Source organism: Coturnix japonica, chromosome 18 (assembly GCF_001577835.2).
Source record: "Coturnix japonica isolate 7356 chromosome 18, Coturnix japonica 2.1, whole genome shotgun sequence".
NCBI lineage: Eukaryota > Metazoa > Chordata > Aves > Galliformes > Phasianidae > Coturnix > Coturnix japonica.
In genome coordinates this window covers 4,892,853-4,910,632 of record NC_029533.1, presented here as the reverse complement: position 1 = coordinate 4,910,632, position 17,780 = coordinate 4,892,853, and the positions used below count along the sequence as shown (strand labels likewise).

The 17,780-nt window shown below is 48.0% G+C and overlaps 1 protein-coding gene across 5 annotated transcripts in view; it reads right to left on the bottom strand.

Moving 5' to 3' along the window:
* RPTOR (regulatory associated protein of MTOR complex 1) overlaps nucleotides 1–7,426 on the bottom strand; it is a 113,313-nt gene extending 105,887 nt beyond the window's left edge. For all 5 annotated transcript variants that reach the window (XM_015880020.2, XM_015880022.2, XM_015880023.2 and 2 more), the window contains exon 1: nucleotides 6,888–7,426. In XM_015880020.2, the coding sequence (XP_015735506.1) occupies nucleotides 6,888–7,049 (162 nt within the window). In that variant the 5' untranslated portion in view covers nucleotides 7,050–7,426. The remainder of the gene's footprint in view (nucleotides 1–6,887) is intronic.
* Nucleotides 7,427–17,780: the final 10,354 nt, after the last annotated feature.

Sequence of the window (17,780 nt, the reverse complement as noted above, 5' to 3'; positions counted from 1 at the left end):
TTTCACGTTGCCTGCATACAAGAAAAGTGTCTTCAAGAAGAATTCCTGGGCTGGGTTAGTGCTGTGACCCACACAGAAGAGCACAGGGCTCCTGCCCCAGTCCTGCTGCTGCACCACAGGTTATTTGCAAGAAACAGATGCATTATTTTCAAGGGAACACAGTGATACTGAGCACCAGAAACTGACTGAAGAACAGCCCCAAAGCTTAAACGTTTTCAGTTTGTGCAGCACAAGTTCTGTATGTTATAGGACTGGCCTAACTTTTAAAAGGAACTAAACTGCCCAAGAGCTCCACAGAGCTCTGTCCAGATACCCCCACTCACACACAATAACTCTTTGACTCTATTTGATGCAGCATCAACAGTGCTGCCATCCCCAGCACAAGTCCCAAAGCCAACAGGCAGCACAGAAAGCAACGGGACACAGAGCACATAGACTGCTCCCTCAGGAGAACACGTCCTGCCAAGCAATCAGTGTCTCATTTATTTATTGTTTCCCGTTTATGGTCTAATACTTGTTTTTCAATATTTTACTAGTAATGTCTGATCTGTGACTTATGCTGAACGAGCCGCTATTTATCTTATATTCCCAAGTTCTGTGTTTTAAATAAGCATTTCTCCTTGAGAACAGACAGTGAGCCAGTAATGAAAAGTTAAGTCTAACTGATCCCAAAGACAAATGGGGTTATTTCCCCTCTGTCTACCTCCCCACAAGAGCCATAAAGTATTATATTTCACGACTATTTGTTCTGCTAATAAAGAGCACATCTTCAGCAAGAATTACAGCTCGCCTGCGCTCCTCTCTGACTCCTATTCAACATCCGTGACGTTGGATCGTTGCAAATCAAAAGAAAGGCTGAACCCAATGCACTGAATAATGCTTTTTGCATTTCTGAACTGTTTTAGAAGCTACTACAAGAAGCTCTGTACAGCACTGACAGCTTTGTAATACAAGAACTATGGGGACATTCTCATCTGTCATAAAAACTCATCGCAAGTTTTTTCTACATTTCAAGACCAAATCCATCACCAAAACCAAAAGAACAGATATTTGGTAAAGAATAAAAACAGGAGAATACAAAGAAAAGCCTGAAGCACAAACCTTAAGTGCTCCTTACACCTGCAGGTTAATCACTGCTGCCAGATGATACCCAAGGTACGAACACACACACTCTGTTCATGTGCTGAGAGCAGCGTGTGCTTCACCCTGATGGAGAACAGCAGCAATTGGCATGTCCTGGCCCAGCAACCTCAGCCATCTGCCCTCAGGGATGGGTGGTATTGTGCACAACAGAACTGCTCCCAGGCTGAGTCACAGCCATAGAAGGGCAGGGATGAAAGGCAGAACACCTAAGAACTATCAGCACACAGCAACTTTCGAATGAGCCCAGCTGTCCAGGATGACTGGGAAAAGATTATCGAATGTGTTTTGGCTGAAGAATCTCAAATTGTTCCTTCTAGAGATGGGGTAAGAAATGATGCAAAGCAACTTCAGAGTCATTGCAAGGGCAACAGACATGCAAGGAAGCAGAACAGTATTAAGCATCCCTTCCCCTTTGTTAAGCAGTGAAAGAAAGCATGGAGAGGCTGAGGAGGCACAGCTGAACTGGGAGGATCCGCACCCAAACACTGCCAGGGCCAGGTGAGGCTGAATTCCCAGAAGGGCCCTGTATGCTAAGATTACTTGGAAACACATCTCAGAGCTACAAGGAGCAATCAATCATCTCTTTGTTACCAGTGGAGTTACTGTGCTGTTCCCTTCAGAAACGCCCAAGGGTAGACCTGCATGGTAGACCAGCACAACAGCAGCCAATTAAAACAATGCGTCCAATTAAAAACAAGGAAACCCTAAAAACCTCTCCAGAAAATCTTGGAGGCAAAAAAGGGACAGAGCCCCAAGGAAGTGAGGTGTCCTTGAATTCCTGCAGCAGCACAAAAGCAGAGGGGGGAAAAACCCTCACAAAGAAGCCAAGCATTAGCAAAGGGCTTCTGAAAGTGGTATTGATTGGCCACAACTGCACCCAAGAAAAAAAAATTAAGTGCAGCATCCAGAATTACTCATCTTCTCACTGCACTTTTCTTGAATGGAGCAAAAAAGGTAATTTTCTGTCATTTCACGTTCATGGTGAAGTCTCTCCCCACTCTAAAATTATCTTTGCTAGCAATAATATTGTCAGCTCCTTTCCAACACATTACACTGCATTTCTATCGCTTATTACTCATACTGCAAATATAATTACAACGAAGCACTCTCCAGGAGCTATTTAAGGGAACGAGACTCCTGGACATTTCTGTGTATTAAGCCATTAAAATTTCAGATTTGCAATAATTATTTTCTTCTCCACCTAGCTAGAGGAAGTAGAAATAGCAAATTCATGGCTGTGTGGTGCTTTATATATGCATTGCCTATTCCAATCCTTAAACGTGGACTTAAGCCAAAGCTTAGAGAGGGAAAAAAGAAGACTTGCTTCCCAATTCTTAACAGACTGGAGGAAATTCCCCATACAGTTCCCTGGTCTTGGAAACCTAGGGGGAAAAAAGAGATTATATGATTAAATCCAGGTGAATAAAGGAGTGTATTTTTACTCTATAATCTCTGAAATTCCACAAAGTTAGATCCACTGACTTTATCTCAAAGCCTCCTACCTTAAATTACAGAAGAAAAAAGTATTTCAATGTGACGCTCAGATGTAGCAGAGTATCTTCTGATTTTAATCTAAGCCTACCAGAAACACAACTGTAACTGACAGGAGTGAATTATTACCTCCACCTTATAGATATATCTCCCTACCAGCAAAATCAATGGGATTGGAGATTGAACGAGCTAAAGATTTCAGTGTTTGTTACTGTTCTATAACGGCAAGAGCTTCTTCTTTCAAAATATGACCAGCCACACTCTTCAGAGCTGTTGAAATCTGCTCTCACTGCTTAGAGATAAGAACATTTGTAGGCAGTGGTAGATACAGCACGAGCTTCCCAGCTCTATTCAATCAATACAAACCATCTTAACCCAGAATGACCTCTGTTCTAGGTAAGAGGAGATGCAGATCTATAAGTGGGATGGCAGTGCTCATTATTTGCAGCAGGGGGTTCGAGTAGGGAGAAGCTGAGTTGCTTTGTTTTAGTTTTCACTTCGAAAGATATCAGTCCACCAGCAGCGCCCCAGGCTACCTCTCAATTTGCACCCCTTGTAGTACAGCAACAACCACTTCTGTTACCACTGACCTAAAGTGGTTTTCAGCCACAGCCAGAGGAGGGACACATCACCACTGCTCCCAGGGCCGCCCCACAGCTGCCAAGTGAAGTGCTCCAAGCCAGCCACACCAGTTCACCCTCATGCAGGAGAACAGGAACTACGCTGCATTCAGTTTAGATCCTGGGCTAACTTAGTGGGTTAGGGGTTCCTTAAGCACAAACACAGTTGACAGTGCGTGAAAACGCAGAAGAAAACACAAGACAAATGCTTGAGATGCAAGAAGCCAAGCAGAAGGGGAGGCTGCAGCCCACATATGAGCTCCTAGGCTAACAAGACCCTGTTTATTACTACAGCAGCCTCAGTGGCCAAATGCCTCTTGGTGCAGCCCAAAGCATCAAGTTCAAGCTGGAATAACAGGCACGAGCTCCCAGTGCAGCTACCCTTCACTGCTTTCTTTTGCCACAAGAAACATCTGCCACGCAGGCAGGTAAATGCTCCTTGTCTGAATTAAGTGCATCTGTATGCAGCACTGCCTTCATCTGCATTTCCATAGAAACCTAATTGTGTATTCCTCTTCTACAAAAACAGGATTTAATTCTCACTCAGCAAGTTATGAGGCAGCAGGAACAAAACGTTAAAGTGAAACTATTACAACCAGCTTTCTCGCTCTCCACTTATTTTAGAAATCAATAAGTATAGCACAGCTTAATTTAAATATCCTGAGTTTAGTAGCAACTTGTCAGTAAAAGCGGGTGTATCTGAAACCTTTTTATTTAAATCAGCTTTCATGACTTGACTGCTTCTGAGGCTGTGAGATTTAATTCAATATACAAAGCATAACTCTAACCCTCTTGTGTTAAAAATATTCTTTAAATAAATAATAGATCAAAGCAGTGTCACTTTGATGGCATCTGTAGTCCAGAGAAGCGGGAGATGGAAGATTAAATGTCTTCAGAGCAGTCCTAAAGGATGAAAAGGGGGTGAGAGAATGTTCCGTTATTTTGTCTAGATTTACTACTGATTACCTTTCTTATTCGATTCTTCCCTCTTATTAGATTCCTGCCTTCTAAAGAACCTTCGAGTTCTTATAAACTCTGGGGTTTTTACGGAAATGGAAGAAGGTGAGGGGAAAAAAAAGTAATTCTATTCCCAAATCTTAGTGGAATCATTTCCTATAGCTGTAGTAAGTTAGGATCGCAACGTAGCATAGCTCAAGATGACAAATAAGGGCAGAACCAGCCTCTGCCTGTAGTTTCTCCATGATTCATGGGGAAAAAATGCCATAGATTTTTACCTGCAACTCTACAAATATGGGATTGTTTTGGTTAAACAACCTTCCTGCTTTAAATATAGGCTCATTCTGTGCTTTGACAGGTGAACAGATCAAATTCAGAATAACAGAATGTTTCCCATACTCTCAAATCACAAGAGATAACAGGTACAACCCCTCCAGCCCTCTCTGAGTCTTTCAGTAGAATCTGGGAGAGAGAAAAGCACAGCAGAGGTGAATCAGATGGGAAGAAGGTGGCGAGGACCAGGAAGGGAAACAACAAACCAGGAGAGTGTGACAAAGTAGCACTCAGACAGAGACAGTTACATGTTGGTTTTAGTTTGATTAGCAACTGTAGACAGGTGTCAGAGGCCTCCAATGCTGACTCAGGGCCATAACACCAACTTCTCCTCACTGTGCTGCAATGCTCCACAGATAGAAGCAACCTTCTGAAATCAGCTATGAGACGATGAGAGGAATTCTTTATAAAACCAGAGAGCATAACCCAGCAGTAACGTGAATTCAGGAGGAAGGGAAGAAAGTAGTGTTCTTCAGCAAGAGGTAATTGCACAGAATGGCAAACTTGTCCAAATGAGAGCAAATAAAGCTGTCCAAATACACAGTGACAAGCACTTCTGAGAAGTTGTTTCAAGCTCACAGCAAAAACAGAAGGAATAATCAGAAACATTCTGACATGCTTCGACTTTCTTATTTCACAGAAATTAGTCTCAGTCTGCATAAGGATGAATGCTGGGTCTGAATTGCTGAGCTTTGTGAGACATGCAGAGTACTCCAAGAGAAAGAAACTGCAACCCCACAGGCGCATAATGCTGTAACCACTGCTCTGCTCCTCACTGAGATGATTCCCTTTGTATGTATGAAATGCACTATAACAAATACAACTGATTACTACTACCTCTTTACTCATGCTCGTGCTGTAACCTATTGATTATCAAGCCAATGACATTCCCAATTTAGAAACAGACAGCTCTGCACATCATCGAACAAGCAAACAGGAAGATCCACAGGAAGGCAGAAGGATCACTAAAATAGACAAGTAATCTCATCCCACCTCCACAGTCTAGTAGAGCAAACAGCTTCCATGCCAAAAGCCTTTAAAGGAGGCATACCTACAAAACTGTGTCCTGTGGCTCATCTAAATTAGACTCTAAACAAAAAATTAATTCAGTCCATTAATGATCTGCCAAGTCAAATTTTCAGTACATAATCACTCAGATGATCCTGGCTCTGCCACTGCTTCCCCAACACTCTGCAGAGCTGTTTGGGTGAATGCCTCTCTAGGAAATGAATGTACAGCATCCTCATTCCCAGTCATAATGTCTCTGGAAAGAAATTAAAGGAATGAGTTTCATCTGCAGATTCCAAGCTGAGGTCAGAGTATTACTAAAGGAAGTGGAAATGTAACAGAAATCTGGTCACACACAAAACCACATACAGCCATATACAAATATATATGAGTATCGCAACCATGAGACCCCAAGAATCCTCTGACCCAAAGCACATTCAATGAACTGTAGGACTGAAGCTGATTATCCTCTATGTTTCTCTGGTGTTTTGTATGTCTACCTATTTGTTTTTAACTTAAGTTGGAACACAGACACTGCTCTGGATTGATGACATCCCATCAGATGCCCATCACTCTTATATACAATACAAATTCTAACATAAGAGCCACCGTTCTATAACACTGCAAATGTTTCATCTAATAATTGTCCTCTGTCTCCAGATTCACATGAGCTGTTTCCTGTCTCTCAAACACACACAAAGAACACCTTAATTTTACATTGCACATAACACGCTGCTGGCAAACTTCAAAAACCACAACACTTCCTGCACCTTCACCACCAAACAAGCGTAACGACTGCATTCATTGCACCTCGTGCTGTTACCTGCTGATCCACAGCGCCCTGTGAGACCTCACTAATTTCATTGCCTTCACTGAAGAGCATCAAACTCCACTTACAGAGCTCAAACGAGGGAGATATTCAGTGTGTTGCTGTGATACATATTTGTCATAGTATCTCCTGAGTTGGACAGAACCCAACAAAGCTCTCTCTGTCTCTCACCTGCCGGCACACAGAATGAATCACACAGAATGACCCGGGTTGGAAGGGACCTTAAGGATCATGTAGTTCCAACCCCCCTGCCTGGCAGGGCCACCAAACATACACCTTTACTAGATCAGGTTGCCCATGGCCCCGTCCAACCTGGTCTTGAACACCTCCAAGGACGGGGCATCCACAACCTCCCTGGGCAGCCTGTTCCATGGCCTGCAGCCCCAGCACCATGCAGACATGGAAACCATGTTACCCCATCAGGATGAATGCCCACAGCCCTAATGGGGGACGAGCAGACCTCCTCCCTCCCTCCCTGCCCACCCCCTCCCTCCTTCAGCCATTACCCGGTCCTTCATCCTCCAGCTCTGCGCCAAGGACTTGGATCCCTCGATCTTCTCGCAGTGTCTCTTCTTCATGAAGGCCAGGGGCAGGTTCCAATCCGTCAGATCCGACTCATCCTCCTCCCCCAACCCCAAAAGGGGAGACTGCAGCAGCTCGGACTCCATCGGGGCGGGAGCTCCGGGCACTGATGGAGCGGCAGCCCCCGGCCCGGCTGGCGGAGGGGTCACAGCGGGCACAAAGCGGCGGATCAACCCGAGGGCGGCCAAGGGCAGAGCACGGCCCCAAGGAGCGCTCAGCTGCCGGGGGGGGGCCTGGGCCTCCCCTCGTTCCTTTACCCCCGCGGGCCTCGGGGAGGGAGCCGCGTCCGGCCCATGGCGGCTCCGCGTTCCCTCGGGACCGAGGGATCGGTGAGAGACGAGGCAGGAGGGGGAGGCGGAGAGAGGAGGGAAGAAGCGACCTGCAGCGCCGGCAGCGCGACTCCGCTTAGCAGCGCGGCCAGGAGGCGGCCATCTTCTCCGGCCCACAATACACCGTGCTACGGAGCGCCGAGTGGGACAAACAGCGCCGACTGCGGTTGCACATTAATTAATTAATTAAGTCCATTAACATCACAGAATCACAGAATGACCCGGGTTGGAAGGGACCTCAAGGATCATGTAGTTCCAACCCCCCTGCCTAGCAGGGCCACCAAACATCGCTCTCAATGCAGTTCTTCAGTGCCTTCACTCTCATCACTAACAAACCACATTCACGTTGATAACATCCGAGAGCTATGAGCAAAAACATGAGTTATCAAAGCAAACACACGTAATTTGATTTATATTAACTTCCAGTGATGCTTTCAGCTTCTTTACATTCACAGACACCCTATAGGCACAACCCATCTTCTTTACATTCACACTCGATATGCACAATCCGTTCTCCTGGCTGGACAAGGCAGTGTGTGAACAACTCATGTGGTTCAGCATTTCATGGTGCCACAGCATCTGCCATAAGGAACAGCTGCAGCCCTGCTCACCTCCAGCACTGACAGCAGCGATCAGAATGGGAGCAGTGATTGCAGCATCCATACACAGTGCAGATGGACCTCACGGCCGTGCTGCTGCTAATCCTGGCTGCCGACAGCATTAGGAGCAATGTACCAGTGCCTGTCCTGACAGAGCATGATGCTGAGTGGCCCAGGAGTGCAAATACCTCTGAAGGGCACAGCTGGTGGAGGACAGCGAGCACAGATGTCCCTCTATTCACATCAGCAAAGCTTGCAAGCAGTGGCTGGTTAAAAGCCAGGCCAGGTGTTTGCCCTGATCCCATGGCCTGTGCTGGGAAAGCTGTGTGTTCCCTGCTCTCTACCCCTTTATTTGATGGCCCCTCTCCCAAGGGAACAGCTGCATGCCCCACTCATCTCACAGCTCACACAACAAACGTTCCTCCAGGCTCTGTGCAGTGATTCAGGATGGAGCTTTGACTACCTCTGGCACTTAGGCTTCATCACAGGGGACACTGCAGAAGAGCTGGGGAGCATCAGAGACATACCCTGCTGGAAAACAGGGACCTGGCAAGGCTCCCTGTGAGCCTTCTGTGGCTCCACAGATGGTGAAACACTGCGAGTGCCTGCAGCCACGAGACACAGCCTGCACATGCAGGAGGGGCTGGGACATCACTGCCTGCTTGTCCATGATGTGCAAGTGCCACACACCCCATTTCCAATCAGACCTGGGACCCCCAACCCAGCCCATACATGAGCTTCTCCCCAGGAACCTCCCACAAGGGGACACTGCTCTGCTGACAGCGCCCAAAACAGGTGGGGTGACAATCTCCACGTTAAATACATATATATTATATATATATATATATATATAAATAATAAATTATAATATATATATATATATAATGCATGATGAAAAGAACTTAACATTTAGTGTTAGTGACAGTGAACTTGCAAACTGACCAGATATTCTAAGTATCAAACAAAAATTATATCTAGTGCATTATCAGACCACTGAATAAGCCTCACCAACACCCTTTTCTAAAGGACACATGCTGTGGGTCAGCAGGGAATCAGTCTCCATTTAAATTCCTAACTCTTCAGCTTTGATGGACGCTGGGATGAGTTGATTTGCTCAAGAATAGCACTGCCAGGCAGTTGGCCCCATGGCATCTGCTCTCTGATAGCACAAATCTTCAGGACAGCGGCCATGGGCTCTCTTTGGCCATTTTCAGCTATATGCTTTAATCAGAACTTCTCATCTTCCTTCAGTCTTCACAGGGCAAGGACCAAAGGGAGACATAAATAATCTTCCATTTATACCTCCATAAAAAATAGTTGTTAGAAGCAAAGCGTTTCCCTGGGCTTCTTTTTATCTCACACCACAGTTCAGCATCAGGATTCTCTCATTGTGGAGAAAACTCCGCAGCTTTTATATAGACAAAACATTACTCAGTTTCAATGGACCATGGCAAGCCCTGCGCCACTAGTGCACACCACACAGGCTATGTACGAGCTTCTGCTGGGCCACACATGGGTTTTCTTAATGTTCTGATTTATTTATTCTCAATGTTTAGTTCATACTTCCACAGTACCACAGTCTCTTCAGACCTCTAATAACAGACTGCTTGCCTTCTCCAGGCAGCATGCTCTTGACAGCTAATTTCCATCTTAAAATTAAAGCAGGTGCTCCATTCCTATCTCAGCAGGCAGAGAAAACAGTTTATCCTTTTTCACCCTCTATTACATATGTGAAATACATTTTTAAGTATATTCCTCTCTGTTACACCTTCCTCAGACAAAATAATGCCCATTTTCTTAGCCTTTGTTTTTCAATCTGATGTCTGAACCCCTCACCCTGTTTTTCCTCCCTCCTTTAGGCACTCAACCATTGCCTTGCTGGGTATGCAGCCTTCATACTTACAGACAGAAGCCCCCAATTTCAGAGCTTCATTCTGAGCTCTCATCACATCTCAAACCACTGCGTTTCAGCCCTGCTTTTATCTTTTACAAAGCCAAACCCAGGTTTAACAAATCTGTTCTTGATTAGGGCAGCACTGTAAAGCCCTCGTTCTTAGGGAGTCTAGGGAATAGAAACTCTGTGTCAAGCAAGCCACGTTCACTGATGTCCTAAAGACCAAAATGCAGAAGGATTATCTTCTAGAAATACACTTTGAAAGATTCTTCCACCTGCCACTCTTTTTAATGAAAAATTCTCCTATCTCAGTCCCTGTCAGCTGCCATTGTTCGGCCCCATTCAGCCAGCTGCTTCTAATTCCACTCATAGGTGAGAAGGCAGAAAAGTATGGAAAGGAGAAAGTTATTCATAAACATCAGGAGATTTCATCTTTAATTTTCATTAGTCGCATTTGCAGGTCACCACATGAGTCGACATTGGGTTCAAAGTCCACGTGCTCTGCCAAAGGGCAGCTCTTTTGAAGGCTTCCATAGCGAATGCATGTCTGTGTGCTCATGCATGAGAACACGCCTTCCCACGTGTGGGATCTCAGCCAGACACTGCTTTGCCAGGGCTGCCTTCTGCATTTAAGGCTAACAACAAGGTTTGTTTTAACACTTCAGTCGTGGAAGCTTTATATTCTAAAGACAGTAGGTAAAATATTTATTAGGAAGAATATCTATTTTTAACTAAGCCTGATATCACTTCTATTATTTATGCATGTGCAGCACACAGACTTCCCCATTCATCTCCCTACAGTAAATGTGAGTCGGAGACCAGAGGGTGGGAGCAGAAAGTGGAGCCCAGGGAGGATGAGACCAGGAGGTGAGAAGGGGGTGTTTCTGTGCCAAGTCCAATACACATCAAGAAATGATTCATGAAATGGACTCTCCATCCTGTAAAAGAATCCCAGTGACCTCCCTCTGCGAGGAAGAGAACTGGAAGATGTTTTCCCAGCACAGCATCCTCTTTCTCACTTGCTTTTCCATAGGTACACATACACACACGTAGGGAAACACATGCTGTGTAGGTGCTAAGACTGCCAGGTGCTCTGTGTAGAGTTGTCTTAGTGAGGAGAGCCCAACCTGGAGCATGATGGATTCTCCCCTTCCCTTCCCTTCCCTTCCCTTCCCTTCCCTTCCCTTCCCTCCCATTGAAAAGTGCAGAACAAATACCAGGTCAAAATTCTCCCCTTGCCCTTTCAGTGGATACAGTGGTTTGTCATCAGGGGAAAATATTTCACTGAGAAAAGGGGAGAGAGAGAAGAGGTGATGCAGTGACAAGAAGCAGAAAAACTGCAGGTTCTGTCTTTTCTCTCTGCCACCACTGAGCTACAAAAGGGCATTTCTTGGTGAATCAGCCGCGGTGGAGTTTAGTTAATGTGTGCGTTTGATAAGAGGTAGCAGAGAAGATGGAAGTCATTTGGACTATGAAGAAGCAGCTTCATTTCAGCCCAAAGGTGGCTTCGGGTCACTGCCAAATGTAAAGATTTCCACACTCCTGCTCCCACTGTGGAGGCTGAAATGACCAATCTGCAGACCAACAAAAACTGGGTTGCTTAATGGAGATATTTTTCTCATAAAGCCTGAGTGAAGCTGTGCTCAATGCGTGTGGGGATACAATAGATTAGATAGTTCGTAGGATGCGTTAATAGAGTTCTCAAAGCACTTCACTATCCATCTCCATGAAAGGCGTTACATAAATGTGAGCTCATTTGTTATCATTATCTCTCTTTGTCTCTTTGCAGGGTGGGTAATTTGCTGGGTTATCGGGCTATGTGTGTTTAAAAACACATGATAGATGTAACCTCAGCAGACACTCACTGGTTTTCTCGTTCTTAAGAGCAAAAACGTTTCCTCAACCACTCTGTAGCTGCTATAGATCCTATCAGCTCTGACTCAGCGACAGAACAACCCCAGTGCACCAGAAATAGAAGCCGTGAGTTCTGCTGGCTCCTTCTGAGCCTGTTAAAGCACTTCGACCAAACATCCATTTGCTGATACACCTTTCTGCAATTGCACCTACCCACAGAGCACAGATCTGACCTGAGATTCCCTTTAACCGGAATGGAACTGCTTAATGAGAAGTAATTCAGCATTTCACAGGATGTTCCCATACTCTGCCTTCTTCTTGAGTTTGGCAATTGGAGCAGCCTTGGGAAATACCCAACACGACAGCACACAGATTGCTTCAGTCAGAACCACAAAGGCTTGGTTTTGTGATGACAAAAGAGGAGGCAACAACCAAGAGACCTCAATCCAACCAAACCAACCCTGAATGGAACATGCGGCCCAGGCTGATCCACGCACTGCTCCCCAATAATGTCCTTCCCTTGGCAAAAGACAGAAATCTCTTCCTATGCCTGAGAAATTATCCATTGAAGGAGCATGTTTTTATATATCCCCTTCTTCACCATTCCCTCAAAAGAAACCATTTGAAACCTTTTTCCTTATGCCTTCAAACTCAAGTTCCCAATACAGAGTGACACAATGCTCAGCACTGATTCTGCAGGTTTGGGTGGGTTTGATGGCTGCTGTGTTACTGCTGAGATTCCAGCAGGCTTCTAAGAAATAATGTGACTAGACTTATTATAATTAATGGAAGCAGGATGAATATATACACGATCTTCTCATTTACACAGGGGAACGTCCATGCAGCTGGAAAGCAAAGGCTTCTCTACGTGGTAAAATAAGCACTACATAAATCTAATGTATGAATTCATAGTACACTAATGACTTCCCATTAAACTGCTGATTGAGCAGTCAGGATGTGGCAAGCATAAGAAGCTCGCTCTGCTTCCAAGGACCATGCCAAGAGCTTCTGTCCTTGGAAGCAATGCAGCGCAGCTACTGTAGTCTGGGTTTGCAGTGATACTTATTTTGCATGTGCCATGCAGAAAAACCTTCTGAAATAACAGCAAAAGGCAGTTGGACCTACAGACCACATAATGGTGGCATGGTTACTGTACTTGAATCAAAGCAGGGCAGTGCTGATGTTCTCAAGTTTGGGTGGCATCCAATCCTCGAAGCAAAGTGCAAAGTGGGTGTTGAGGAGCCCAGAGCTCTGCAGTCCTCCACCTCCTGTAGATCTCCCACTGTCCCCACTGCCCATCCCAGTGCTGGCTGTGACCCAGCTGGGCTCCTGCCTTTCACTGCAGTGTCAGCCTGGGAAGAGCCAGCTCTGCTCATAGCTCTGCTCACAGCCGGACGCTCCAGCTCTGCTTACCAGCTGGCAGCAGCTCCTGGGTCATTCCAGTTATGCCCACTATCCGCAGCTTCTTAAGCCTTGTATCTTGGAAGAGGAATCAATAACATACCCAGCCCTAATAGCATCCTTGCCAGCAGAGAATCTTCAATGTCATAAGAGCTCCTCTCCCTTACTAAAAGCCAGGCTTTAGAAAAGGGCCATGCCCCACAGCAGGCAAATACAATGACTTCCTTCTACATTATGGCATTTTTACCGATCCTGTCTTTAAAGCCTTATTGCATTTTAATCCAGGTGTTCCGAGCTTTCCCCAGCAGCAGCACAGAGTAGCTGTGGCACAGGTAGCAGCTGCCCCTCCAGCACCAGCAGAGCTCTCAGTCAGCTCCTCCCTGCATGCAGGCAGAGCTCCCTGCTCAGGGCTCACAGAACACATGTGTGCACAGACCTGTGGACACCCACAAGCCATCCCCCACCCCATAAGTGCTTGGAACCCCCTCGGAGATGTCCTGCCATCTGTCCATCCTCCCTTCATGCACAGAGGCATGCCCAGCCTCCACAGACATTACCATAACAGAGTACAGAGCGTGGGAGAAGGAGAGCAAGAGATTGTGCAAAATAATAAGTAATCGCAAGAAGAAACTGGGGCACAACAGTGTCTGTGGCTTTTGATGTTTCCCTCCTATCCCGCCCTGCATTCCTCCTGGGGAAAGGGAAGGCTGCAAAGTGGGACCAGGCCCTGGCTGTTTCTGTACGGAGCGCCAGCAGGATTATGGATAAATATTGAAGCTATCAAAGAAGCTTAAGGGATTTAGGAACCCACTCCCCATTATTATCCTCTCTGCAGCAGGGGAAGCGATCTTGTGCAGCGACCTCGAGCACACACCAGGACTGTGCATGCTGCTGAAATGCCCCACGCCTGTTGGAAATGTCCCTTCCTTTGTTGGGCGGGGGAAAAACAACCAATGCTGTTTGTTATAATAAATGGAGCCAAGGTTTGTGCCTGGCTTAGAGGACAGGGTAGGGGGGAGAGCAGACCCATAGGGCAGGGAGTTCCGTGCACAGGCATCCATCAGCTGTCTGCCTCCTTCCATGGGAAATCCCAGACAGAAATAAGCTGAGGGTCCATCCCACAGGTAAAGCCATTTGTCCTTCTGGTGTGTGCAGAGAGGGACAGAAGTTACTGTACAAATCAATTCAGAAACGGAGATGCGGATGTGGGATGCTTCAGACCTGCCCTCCATTCAAAGCTTCTGCTGAAGATTCGCAACAGAACTTCATTAACAAAACATGACGGCGGGTCCCATTCCCCCTCCCAGCTCCCATTTCCTGCTGTAGGGCAGCTCTACTGATGGTAAAGCGATTCTTGGTGTGTGTACCAGCATAGGGAGCACCACCCCGAGCCCCAGTCCCTGCTGCAGCTCTCCTGCAGTCCTGGCTGATGCAGGAGCAGACCCTGAGCATCCAGAATGGTTTCCCTGCCACACTTTGTAGGGAAAGCTGCAGTTTGAAACCACAAATTAAATTTTTAATGAAACTTCATAACGGTTGTACCCAAATGTAATGTAATATTGATAGGAGCTGTGCATCCAGCTAGTATGAGATTGCCCTAGAAAGCTTTTTAGGATGTTATGCAATGTATGGTTAAATTAATTATTTGTAATGAAAGGACCTGTGCCCCTATAGCGTCGCTGATGTGCCGGCACAAAGAGCACCCTCCTCGTTCTCACTGGATGTAAATGTCAGGTGTTTCAGGAGGAAACTGACTTCTGAGATGGGAACAATGAAAGAAGGGGAAGGAAAAAGGAGGAGAGACCGAATGTGTGCGAGAGAGACAGAGAGAAATGGAGAGGGAGAGATCTGCAAAGAAAGCTGCAGCAAAATGCAGCAGATTTCAGAACTCCGGTCCAAAGTGTTGGTCTGTTACAGGAGGGAATACTCCATCTTCCAGGCGGTGCATTTGCACCAACTGCACACCCCGCTCAGGCTGTCCTAATGAGATCTGTAAATTTTTGAAGGCATTAAAAATACATATTCTGCCTATGCACAGCTCTGCAGCCCTCAGCGGGGCGGTGTGCGCTCAGCTCCCGGCCCTCACTGTGCTGCACAGGGCATGGGGCTCCGGCAGCACCCAGCTCAGCCCACATGTGGCACCACACTGACCTGGGTGCTGTCCTTGCTGTGTTCCCAGCACTCATCCTAGTGCCACATCCATGCATGGGGAGTGGGGCTGCAGCAATGAGCCCCGGGGATGTCGGCTCTGCCATCCCCCAGAGGCACCAACGCCGGGAGCTGTGCTTCTCGCTTTGCCCATCACCGTTTCCCATCTCAAAGCTGTCTCCATCCCATAATGGATCATATTGCACAGAGGAGACTTAGCTGTGGAATCAGCATTCCCCCCCAGGAGGATGGTTTGTGCGCAGCCGCTTCCACAAACATGAGATAGAGCTTCCACCCCCTGCTCTGCACCCGGCCCCTGGGATCACAGGCATCCAAAATGCCCTTTGCACATCTGTAGCAAAGGGGGGTTGGGGTTGAACACTTCTGAGCTGCAGCTCTGCACTGGATGCTGACCCAAGGGGGGGCACCCCAGGCTGTCCAAAATCTTCCATATCACAGACACAAATGTTCCTGCTGGCTCCTGCTCAGCACCACACCACCTCCGAGTGGCCCGGATCGCTGCTCTCAGCTCTTTCCATCTATGGAGAGATAAATCAGCCACAGAGATCGCTTGGGGAGAGGCGAGAGAAGAGTTAAAAATAATAGGGGCTCCATTATTCCATTATATCTATCCGGCTCCTAAATCTGCAAAAGCAATAACGGATCTCACTGCATGATTCAGTGGTTCTGGGAAAGCTGAATTCTCTCTCATATTTTCTGGTTCTTTCTTCACACGAGGAGACACGGGGGGTTACTGTGAGTATCTGCTGGAGTGCAGCACTGTTGTTTTTTCCTATCCAGGTATTTATACGGTCTCCATCACCATAGTATCAGAGTGTTTATTTTACTGCACCTGTCACCTTGGTCTCCTCTCAGCATAATGTACTGTGGATGACAAAAGCTCCCTAGTTAAATTGGTTCGGTGACATGAACAGCTTTGTCAATACCACACAGATGTTAACAGAAGTGGGCACTGATTCCGCCGCCTCCCAGACCCGTTTTACCCCGATGGAACTGTATTGCCTGCAGTAACATTGTTTTCAGTTTACATTGCCGCCTGTGGCGGAAGAATTGGACCTGCAGTCTTTTCAGCCTTTCCCCCAGCATCCCTTTATCCAAAGGAAAGGCAGTAACCAGCAGAGGAAGGGAGAGGCCTGCCCAGCGTCCACCCCTGCCCTCCCCTCACATCCACCCCTCTGCTCCGGTCTGGCTGCATCCAAACACCACACAGCACAAAGAGCAGAAGAGAGATAACCACTGCAATAAAGCCAGAAATGAGGAACCCAGAGGGAAATGCAGATGTATGTATATATATATTTTTCCCCCCACCAGGAATTTCCTAAAGCAAAGCACACAGCCCCGGGGCTGCGATCCTCCCATATTCCACAGCTCCGAGCTGAGGGCAGGGACAGTGCTGGAAACGGCTCTAAGAAGGATCCAGGTGAGCAGCCCCTTTAACCACGAGGTCACTGAGCGTTTTGGTGGCTCTGGTGGCACTGAGCAGTGACAGCACTCCCGGAGCACTGCAGAACCGCTGAGAGCTGGCACCATCCCGAGCTCCACGGCCACTCGTGTCCCGGTGCCGTCAGCAGGAAGCGTTCTGTGTCGCAGAACTCGGGGGCAGGTGAGCACATGTGATAAAAAGGCAACGGAGTGAGTCACGGAGCGATGTGCCAACCGTCGGGGCTCATCCTGGGGGGGTTGGGGGAGGGAGGGGGAAGGGAAATGCCCATCAGCGGCAGCGCTTCGTCCTTTGCAGCTCCGCGGCCTGAAGGACCTTGTCTTTTCCTGACCCACTTCACTAATCAAAATTAATTGCTTCACATTTCACAGGATAACTTGGCATTATGTAAATACTCCAGCCATATGCGCTGCTGCAGTGCAGATTTGACGGGGCAGGAGCTGAACCGAACCGAAAGGACCGAATTCACTCAACGGCGAGATCGGAAACAGCTCCCCGGGCATCCCGCAACCCCTCACAGCCCCGCAAAAAGCCGACGGACGGCGCTGGAAGCGGCACCGAGCGCACCCCGGGGACACGCAGCGCCGAATCCCCGCCCGGCGTTGGGACGGGCAGCACCGCGGCTCCACGCGTGGGGCGATGAGGGGCTCAGCTCAGCGTCCCAACCCCCGGCTGCGGGCAGACCTCGGGGCCCCTCCGGCGGCGGCTCGAGGAAGCGGAGCTCCGGCGGCAGCGGGGCTGTGGGACACGCGGTACCCACGGCCACGGGGCAGCCCGGTAGGGCACTGCCACTGCGCGGCCCCGCACCGCACCGCACCGCACACCCGCTAGAGCCCCCTCTGGATGCCCCCAGCGCCCCCGCTTCACGCTCACTTCTACACACCCCCCCGCCCCGTGGCACGCCCACGCTCACACCCACGCCCCGCGCACCCACGCGCTGACACCCCCGGCCGCTCTCACTCCCACTCCCACTCACTCACACTCACTCGCTCACACTCACACTCACTCACTCACACTCACTCGCTCTCACCCCCACGGGACCGGCAGCCCCCCCCAGTCTCGCGGCCGGGATTCCACGCACCGTGACGTCACGTCTCGTGGCCCCGCCCGGGCGCTATAAGAGCGGCCGC